Here is a 10,000-nt window from a genome sequence, read left to right on the forward strand (position 1 = left end):
CATGCACTTCCACACTCACAAACACAAACATAGACAAACATACACACTAACACACATACAACCACACATGCATGCACATGGAAACAAACACACAAAAAGACTGACACACACAGTAATACACACACACACACACACACACACAAATACACAAATAGACACAGGCTCTCTCTTGTGTTCTGAAGTCCCACAGTAACAGGATCAGTCGAGGCCAGAGGAGACATGGCGGGTGTGGATAGAGTAGGTGTCATTTCAGACTTATAATAAGCTTCTGAAGCAGACACTGCAAAGAGAGAGTGAGAGAGAGATGGAGAGAGGGGGACACAGAGACACTGAGAGAGAAGGAGAGAGTCAGAGAGTTAGCTTTTAAAAGAAACACAAAGGAAGCCTGTGTTTATAATACCTTCTGTCTTTACCCCTTTTAGCTTTCTAAATTCTAAAGGATTAATAAAGTGTATCCTAAAGCTTATTATCCTAAAGCTAATCTAATCTAATATTATCTTGCATCACATTCGACTTAAACAGCCTCAACTTACTGTGTAAAGTAATCTAGGTGTTTAAGGTGCACTATGCAACAAGCCTTCCAAGGCGTGTGTGTGTGTGTGTGTGTGTGTGTGTGTGTGTGTGTGTGTTTGGGGGAAGCTTGGCAGGCGACTCTGCTGGCCACCAGCTTGCTCTCACAGTTTTCAGAGTACTGTGCCGCGGCCCATCTGCCGCGCGTATGTGCGTCCATATTGTGTTTGTGTCCGGAGGAAGATGGAGCAGGCCTTGTTGGCGGAGACGGTGAAGACGCTGAACTCGTACTATGCTGAGGCCGAGAGGATCGGAGGCCAGTCCTACCTGGAGGGCTGCCTTGCGTGCGCCACGGCCTACATCATCTTCCTGTGCCTGGAGACGCGCTACGAGAAGGTAACCACCACCATCACCCGCTAACACGCTAACGTGTTAGCGGGCATTATCATTAGCATTAACCCTGGTTAGCCTTACTGGTATGAATAAGTACATGGGCTACATGTTGGTGTGCCAAAGGTCCAATTAAAAGTATGGGACGAATCATTTTCTTACTTTATAATGGAAATATATATAATTTAATAAACAAAGGAAAGTACTATTGATAATTATAATTTTTATAAATATACAGTGGGGCAAAAAAGTATTTAGTCAGCCACCAATTGTGCAAGTTCTCCCACTTCAAAAGATGAGAGAGGCCTGTAATTTTCATCATAGGTATACCTCAGCTATGAGAGACAAAATGAAAAAAAAAAAACTAGAAAATCACATTGTCTGATTTTTAAAGAATTTATTTGCAAATGATGGTGGAAAATAATTATTTGGTCAATAACAAAAGGTCATCTCAATACTTTGTTACATGCCCTTTGTTGGCAATGACAGAGGTCAAACGTTTTCTGTAAGTCTTTACAAGGTTTTCACACACTGCTGCTGGTATTTTGGCCCATTGCTCCATGCAGATCTCCTCTAGAGCAGTGATGTTTTTGGGCCTTCGCTGGGCAACACAGACTTTCAACTCCCTCCAAAGATTTTCTATGGGGTTGAGATCTGGAGACTGGCTAGGCCACTCCAGGACCTTGAAATGCTTCTTACGAAGCCACTCCTTCGTTGCCCGGGCGGTGTGTTTGGGGTCCTTGTCATGCTGAAAGACCCAGCCACGTTTCATCTTCAGTGCCCTTGCTGATGGAAGGAGGTTTTCACTCAAAATCTCACGATACATGGCCCCATTCATTCTTTCCGTTACACGGATCAGACGTCCTGGTCCCTTGGCAGAAAAACAGCCCCAAAGCATGATGTTTCCACCCCCATGCTTCACTGTAGGTATGGTGTTCTTTGGATGCAACTCAGCATTCTTTCTCCTCCAAACACGACGAGTTGAGTTAACAAAAAGTTCTACTTTGGTTTCATCTGACCATATGACATTCTCCAAATCCTGTTCTGGATCATCCAAATGCTCTCTAGCAAACTTCAAACGGACCCGGAGATGCACTGGCTTTAGCAGGGGGACACGTCTGGCACTATAGGATTTGAGTCCCTGGCAGCGTAGTGTGTTAGTGATGGTAGCCTTTGTTACTTGGTCCCAGCTCTCTGGAGGTCATTCGCTAGGTCCCCCCGTGTGGTTCTGGGATTTTTGTTCACCGTTCTTGTGATCATTTTGCCCCCACTGGGTGAGATCTTGCGTGGAGCCCCAGATCGAGGGAGATTATCAGTGGTCTTGTATGTATTCCATTTCCTAATAATTGCTCCCACAGTTGATTTCTTCACACCAAGCTGCTTACCTATTGCAGATTCAGACTTCCCAGCCTGGTGCAGGTCTACAATTGTGTTTCTGGTGTCCTTTGACAGCTCTTTGGTCTTGGCCATAGTGGAGTTTGGAGTGTGACTGTTTGAGGTTGTGGACAGGTGTCTTTTATACTGATAAGGAGTTCAAACAGGTGCCATTAATACAGGTAACGAGTGGAGGACAGAGGAGCCTCTTAAAGAAGAAGTTACAGGTCTGTGACAGCCAGAAATCTTGCTGGTTTGTAGGTGACCAAATACTTATTTTCCACCATAATTTGCAAATAAATTCTTAAAAAAATCAGACAATGTGATGTTCTGGATTTTTTTTTTCATTTTGTCTCTCATAGCTGAGGTTTACCTATGATGAAAATGACAGGCCTCTCTCGTCTTTTTAAGTGGGAGAACTTGCACAATTGGTGGCTGACTAAATACTTTTTTGCCCCACTGTATATATTATACCTTATATTTCACAGTTCTATTGAAACTAGCACACATATTAATTGCTTGACACATACATACACAAACACGCATACACACACACACACACTCACAGAAACACACACAGAAACACATCAAGTCTTGTCCCATCACGTATTGATCAATCAACCAAACACACACACACACTCACACACACACATACACACTCTCACGCAAACACACATATACACACACACACACACACACACTTGCACACACAGCCAGAGAACACAAGATAAAGTCTGACGTGGTCTTTCTTTGCGGCCCTTACAATATGTCACTATCAGCCGTTCATGCACTGCTCTTGAAAAGCTGTAATCCCCCCCACAAACACACACCTCCTAGCATGCACCTGTGAGCTGTCAGGCTCTGCTTAACATGCCAGCCCAGACAAGGAACTTCCATTTCCCGCCAACCTGCTGACATGAGAACCCCCACAGTGATCCGCCCCCCCCCCCCTGTTTAGCCGAGTGGCTGGGTCCTTCCACCCGGAAAAAAACAGGCCCACACACAAACACATACCCACTAACATACGCACATATGACACTAACAAATGCACACACACATATGTGAATTCACGTGCACAATACACATGAATGCATGCACGCATCCACACACATACACACACACACACACACATCTATGTGCTCACACATGCACACAAGCAAACAAAGAAAGTTTGATTAGTTCTCTTGAAGAGTACATCTGCAACTCACTCAACCTAAACAGCAGCCAACAGCACGACGTCCCAGCACGGCTCTCTGCTTTCGCCGCTCTTTGGAAGCATGTTTAGTCTCGAACCACATCTAGAATCACTGGGAGCCGTCGGCCAGAGACAAAGGGATACGTAGCGTTGTGGAAGCCATGCAGAAATCTGGTGTGCTTTCATCCTGTCAGCTGGGTGCCACTTCAGTGAGCTGCAGAGATGCTATCAGTCGCTGAGAACGGTTGTTTATATACCAGCTCCACTTAATCAACTTGGCTGAATGACGCTCTGAATGAGCATGATTAAACGCTCCCACCTGTGTGTGTGTGTGTGTGTGTGTTTGTGTGTGTGTATGTGTGTCTGTGTATGTGCGTGTGTACCTTGGTGCGTGTATACACCCAGCTGGTGCAGATAACCGCCCAAGTCCTGACTGGTATCCGCCAAGCAAAGCCATCATGTCAGGACTGATACAGTGCACGTCCCGCCTGATACAGTGCACGTCCCGACTGATACAGTGCACGTCCCGACTGATACAGTACACGTCCCGACTGATACAGTGCACGTCCTGGCTGATACAGTGCACGTCCCGACTGATACAGTGCACGTCCCGACTGATACAGTGCACGCCCTGAAACCAGCTCTGCTAACATTCCCCCTGGCTCGGCAGCCTTAACGTCTGAGTCAGTCTCCGCTCAGCCTATTGACAATATCCTTTGTGCATAAGCCCTTAATTCCCATGAAGTGGGATATCAGCACGAAACGTGGGCGCACTAACACACACATGCTTACACACAAACAAACACAGACACACACGTACGCACACACACACAGACGCATGCATGCACACACACTTACACACGTACACACACACACACTCTTCCCCTCACACAGAGAGATACCATGTCATCCCTACTTCCCGCACTTGGCCGATGACCACACAGCGCACATGTCAAGCACATTGTGGAGTGATGCATTCTGCGCACCGAGTATTATCCTTTCTAATTCCTCCCAGAGGGAGCTGTGTGAATGTGACAGCGGGGAGGCCTCCTTCTTTGATTGGCTTCATGTTGGACACAGCTGAGCGGCCCACCACTGTGATTAGAGGGCTTATTGTTCCCACCTGCGCAGTCATGCATGCGTCCAAAGGGAGGTTCTTCTCATCATACAATGACACAATTTCATGTATCAGATACATGTTACACAACAGAGCACCCAGTGTGCACAAGGGGACGGCATGCTATTGGTGGTAAACTCCTGTTCACCACAAACCACCACATTAGCCTCACAGTCGTCCAGCAACGCTGCTTCATATGACTTATTGTGTTTGTTTTCCCACAAATGTTCTGTCTGGAAATAAGACGGCTTGCAGATGAATCTCTGTAGCAGGGAGCTGCATGGGCCGTGGTTTAATTTTTTGCGCTAATCTCTTGGGATGAATGTGTGAATTAATGTTGGATAAAAGTGGGATTTGGGAATTGTAAGCTCCCTTGAGAGAGTTGCTCTATTTTATAGTGAAATCTGTATTTCATGTTTAAGAGTTAAATAAGCCACTGCTGTGGTCTGTGGCGAAGGCTTAATCACATGCACTAATGAGGCTATTGCATTGATTAGCATCCTGGGTGGTGTGAGGGAGTTTGTGTGTGTAAGAATTGGTGTGTGTGCTTACATCAGTTTCCTGCAAATGTGTGTACATGTATGTGCATGTGTGTGTGTTTGTGTGTGCGTTTGAATGTATATGTATATGTGGCGCTCTGTGGTTGAGCTCTATGATGGCGATCTGTGGTTGAGCTCTATGATGGCGCTCTGTGGTTGAGCTCTATGATGGCGCTCTGTGGTTGAGCTCTATGATGGCGCTCTGTGGTTGAGCTCTATGATGGCGCTCTGTGGTTGAGCTCTATGATGGCGCTCTGTGGTTGAGCTCTATGATGGCGCTCTGTGGTTGAGCTCTATGATGGCGCTCTGTGGTTGAGCTCTATGATGGCGCTCTGTGGTTGAGCTCTATGATGGCGCTCTGTGGTTGAGCTCTATGATGGCGCTCTGTGGTTGCAGCAAAGCCAACTGTTACTTAGAAAAAACGTAATCTAAATAAACTTTCCACCGCAAATTGGAGCATATTTCCAAAGCACCGCCGCCTTTTGCCGCCTTTCCACATTGAGCCGCTCAGAACCATCTGAAGAATCAGGAACCAGGGCCTCGAAATGGAAAAGTTCAAACCAAGAAAAGCTCTCAGTTTTCAGTAATTTAATTTGTGGAGCCTTGCTCGACATGAGCGCTGTGAAGCTGTGTATGAAAATATTTGCCATACTTAGGGCATAATGGAATTACCCTGAGTTTGGATTATAACGTTCAGGAAAAATAAAGCCAGGCAATAAGGAGGATATTGGGTATCATAAGCTGCGCGCTAACTACACGGGATGGATGGCAAAGTCACTTCTTCCATCTCTCCCTTCCTTCAGCGAAGAGTGTGTGTACGTGTGTGTGTGTGGGCGTGCATGCTTTTGTGTGTGGGCATGTGTGCATGTGTGTGTGTGTGTGTGTGTGTGTGTGTGTGTGTGTGTGTGTGTGTGTGTGTGTGTGTGTGTGTGTGTGTAGGCACAAGGCAATTAATGTGGCCCAAACCCCGGTCCGCGTTTAGCCGTTTCATCTATTGGATATTTTCAAGGTTATTGTATGTCATTGGCAGAGCTCTTCCGAAACCATTACCCTCACATTAGAAACCATTACACCAAATACTGCAACCATTACATGCAGATTATGTGCGTATACTAGGTTTCCATTGCATGCCTTTGATGCTGCTAATCAAATGTGGGGTACTTTATGTTCTCCTCACTCACAACCATACCCCCCTCCCCCTCTTCCTCCCCTCGCTGCTCCCAGGTGCTGAAGAAGATATCGGGGTACATCCAGGAGCAGAATGAGAAGATCTACGCCCCGAGGGGCCTCCTGCTCACGGACCCCGTGGAGAGAGGGATGAGGGTTGTATCCTTCACTGGCTGCTTTATATCACCACACGCACACACACACACACACACACACACACACACACACACACACACACACACACACACACGCACACATGCACACACACACACACACACACACACACACACACACACACACACACACACACATGCACACACACACACACACACACACACACACACACACACACACACACACATGCGGACACAGGGGCACTCAAATGGGCCTGAACATTAATCAATAAAAGAAAAGTTTTTTATGTCAAAGTTCAGCACTTCCGCAACATCAGAGTGATTCCACTGATCAAAGCAGTAAAAAATAGGCTTGCTGACATATTTCATTAAACTTTGTCTGTCGTATCAAAGTTAAACGTATTATCTGCTTAATTTAGATTGTGAGCGGGACATACACTTTGACATAAAAAACATAAAAAACTTTTCTTTTATCGAGAGTTCACCTCGACTCTGCATAGAAACCAATGCACAGCCACCATTGAATGTTGTACATCCTGGCACTTGTACATTGCACTTATTCAGGGTACTTAATTGTGTAGCATCTACAGTAGCTGCTATCATTGCTTTACACGGGGAATGGGTTAGCCTAGCAATTGTATACTTGCACTTGGTTCTATGAACATCTTTACCTTACCGACAGCGATATATTGTTTCACTTCTTATGACAAATGTACTTATTGTAACAAATGCACTTATTGTAAGTCGCTTTGGATAAAAGCGTCTGCTAAATGCCCTAAATGTAAAATGTAAATGTAATACACGTTGTTGCATTCAGTTGTTTCATAGGGGATAAAAGATTACAGGCTTCCAGTTATACCTCGCCTTGTTCTATGACCTTCTGAACCGTTAGTCCACGATCTCCACATGAAAGCATGTTGCCATGACGTGTGAAAGGCCCATGGCTCTAGCCTTTCAAGTTCCTCTGTGTGTGTGTTTGGAAGGTTGGAGACGTGGAGAACGGGTCCAGCAGACCATCACATACTGGCGCAGACAAGAAGAACGCACTCCAACAGATGGTGCCAACTTACCCCCGTCCCCTACTAGTCCCTATAGGTTCATACAGCAGGCTCTCTGTTTGGGCATAAGATAAAGACACTCAGACCACCTTCTCCAAGCGTCAGAGGACACCCTGACCTACTTAAGACACTGCGGTGTCACCTCGTCCCAGAGACAGACAGACAAGGGCTAGAACCATCCAAAGCCAGAGACCAAAACCAAACCTAAACAGTGTTCTGGGGTTTCTTTAATCATAATAAACCAATGATTTCATTTCGTTCTTGACCTCGTTCCAGTCAGGGCTAGGGGGGACCGAATCGTCCCGTCCATCCTTCCGCCCCCCCAGTGATCCTTAACCTGGCCCCTCCCCGTCCTCAGATAGAAATCAGTGTGTTCGAGGACCACTGCTCCGGCAGCGCCAGCCCCAGCAGCAGCTGTGACAGCGGCGGCAGCGCGGCGTCGGGGGACTGTGGCCCCCGGTGACTGGAGGCCCAGCACCAGGGCTACGGGTTCCACCGCCGGGACAGCGGCGCACTGAACAACATCCGCATGCTGAAACATGAGAGCACACGCTTCTGAGAGGGGCGGCAGACGGTGGGGTGGGCGGAGGCTCGCATCCGCTACGCTGAGCCTGTGTGACGGACCACCACCACCACCTCCTCCCCACCAGTACCACCACCACTAGAGCAGGCACACACACACACACACGCACACACACACAAACAAACACACATGCACAGGCAAGCCAACAACGGCGACACACACATTGGGAAACACAAAGGAACAGAGGCCACGGGAGAGCTGCAGCAGACGTCATTCCCGAGCTCATCTCCAACGTCGTCCAGCGACGGCCCCGCCTTAATCAGAACCTTCACCACGCTCCCACTCACCTCTTCATCTTCATCTTCATCTTGCTTCTTTTCTCTCCATCATTTTCCGTGAGTCAGTCCATCTCTCTCTCTCCATCCAGCTGGGATGATCCAGCAGGCTGGGGAGGATCCGGGTGGAGTCAGAGCGGGATGAGTAGAGGAACCAATACCAAATTTTAAAGGAATGAGAACAACCCATAAAGTAGCAGTCTTTTCCTTTTCTGAATGACAAGATTAAATTGTCTGTGTGCGTGTATGTGTGTGGGGGGGGGGGGGGGGGACTATTTGAACTGTAGAAAAGCCGGTGGGTTTGTGACTCCTTCGCTGTGTTCATCAGAAATTCGGCTTTGGTATCAAGACCTTTAACTGAGAGCTCCTCTGATATCTATCCATCTTTGCTTGCATATCTGAGGGCCGCTGATCTGCAGCCAGGCTGTGGAATACTCTCAGATGGGTCCATGCACCTCAAAACAAAGATGGTGCCGTATGCCCATGCCATGTGTTAGCACACAGGGACCATCACGTACAGACCGGACACACAAAGCACACATATAAACAACAGCAGCAGCCAGTTCACCAAGAAACACGATATGAAACGCACAAAGACACTGCAGCAACACAAATTGGCACGAACGTGCACAAGCCAACACACATGGCCCTTGGCAGTGCATCCGGTCGTTTCCCGTGGTCTCAGCTCAATGCTAACGCAAGCGAACCCAGACCCCTTAAGACTGATGTTTACAGCGCCTTGTTTGTGGGGGAATGTGTACGGCTGCTTGCTCATGTGTGTGTTTGTGTGTGTGTGTTATCTGCCCGGATCCAGCTGGGGAGCCATCATAACATAGAGTCTCAAAGGAGGTTCATCCGAGGATAATAGAGAGGCGGTTCGGTTTAATTGGGTATTATTATGTAGTTAATGTTAATCCTACACTTAAACATTACTTTAAATGTTGTGCCTATAGACTTATTCTGTCATTTATTATCCTTTTGTTTCTAGGATAGCGCCCATTTCTGTATGCGGTCACATTTCGCTATTTTTGAGGGAAGTTATAGCACCCTCTAGAGGTTCAATAAAGAAATGGAGGGAAATTAAAACAAAGTGAAAAAAAAGATCTGTACAATGCAGGGATTAGTTGATTACTGCAGATTTATCTCACTTTCGTTAAGCATCACATTTTCTACTTCATTATTTCCTCATCCATTTCCACATAGCTCACATGGAAGAAACAGATCAGCCTCAGCCCAACATAATGCCCATTCCTCTTCAAATTTGCCAACATATTGGGGCTTCCGGCTTGGACACACACACACACACACACACACACACACACACACACACACACACACACACACACACACACACACACACACACACAACCACAGAAGAAGAAGGAAGTGTGTGTTTGTGTGCCACTGCCTGCGCTTCTCCTCGATGCCGTCATGTTTCCCACAGAGCGATGGTGACCCAACCTGGGGCTGACAAACTATGATTCTAGAAAGATTGAATCAACTGCCAAACAGAAAGACCTTTTGGATGCTGTCTACACAGACCAATACATAGCAGACCTCTGCAGCAAAGGAGCTGCACAGAAACTGTGGACATTGGGATCAAATGGACCGGATCCTGTGGACGCATGGGAGATTCTGGATGCATCAACGTTGGTTGA

General features: G+C 46.9%; 1 protein-coding gene across 1 annotated transcript in view; it reads left to right on the plus strand.

Annotated features, from left to right (window-relative positions):
• LOC307070504 (golgin subfamily A member 7B-like) overlaps positions 1–7,947 on the plus strand; it is a gene marked incomplete at both ends in the record, with an annotated part of 22,761 nt that extends 14,814 nt beyond the window's left edge. Inside the window, 3 exons of the mRNA XM_079729008.1 lie at positions 754–906; positions 6,350–6,484; positions 7,843–7,947. Of these exons, the coding sequence (XP_079585134.1) occupies positions 754–906; positions 6,350–6,484; positions 7,843–7,947 (393 nt within the window). The remainder of the gene's footprint in view (positions 1–753; positions 907–6,349; positions 6,485–7,842) is intronic.
• Positions 7,948–10,000: the final 2,053 nt, after the last annotated feature.

This window comes from Pollachius pollachius (genome assembly GCF_949987615.1).
Source record: "Pollachius pollachius genome assembly, chromosome: 2".
In the NCBI taxonomy this organism is placed as follows: domain Eukaryota; kingdom Metazoa; phylum Chordata; class Actinopteri; order Gadiformes; family Gadidae; genus Pollachius; species Pollachius pollachius.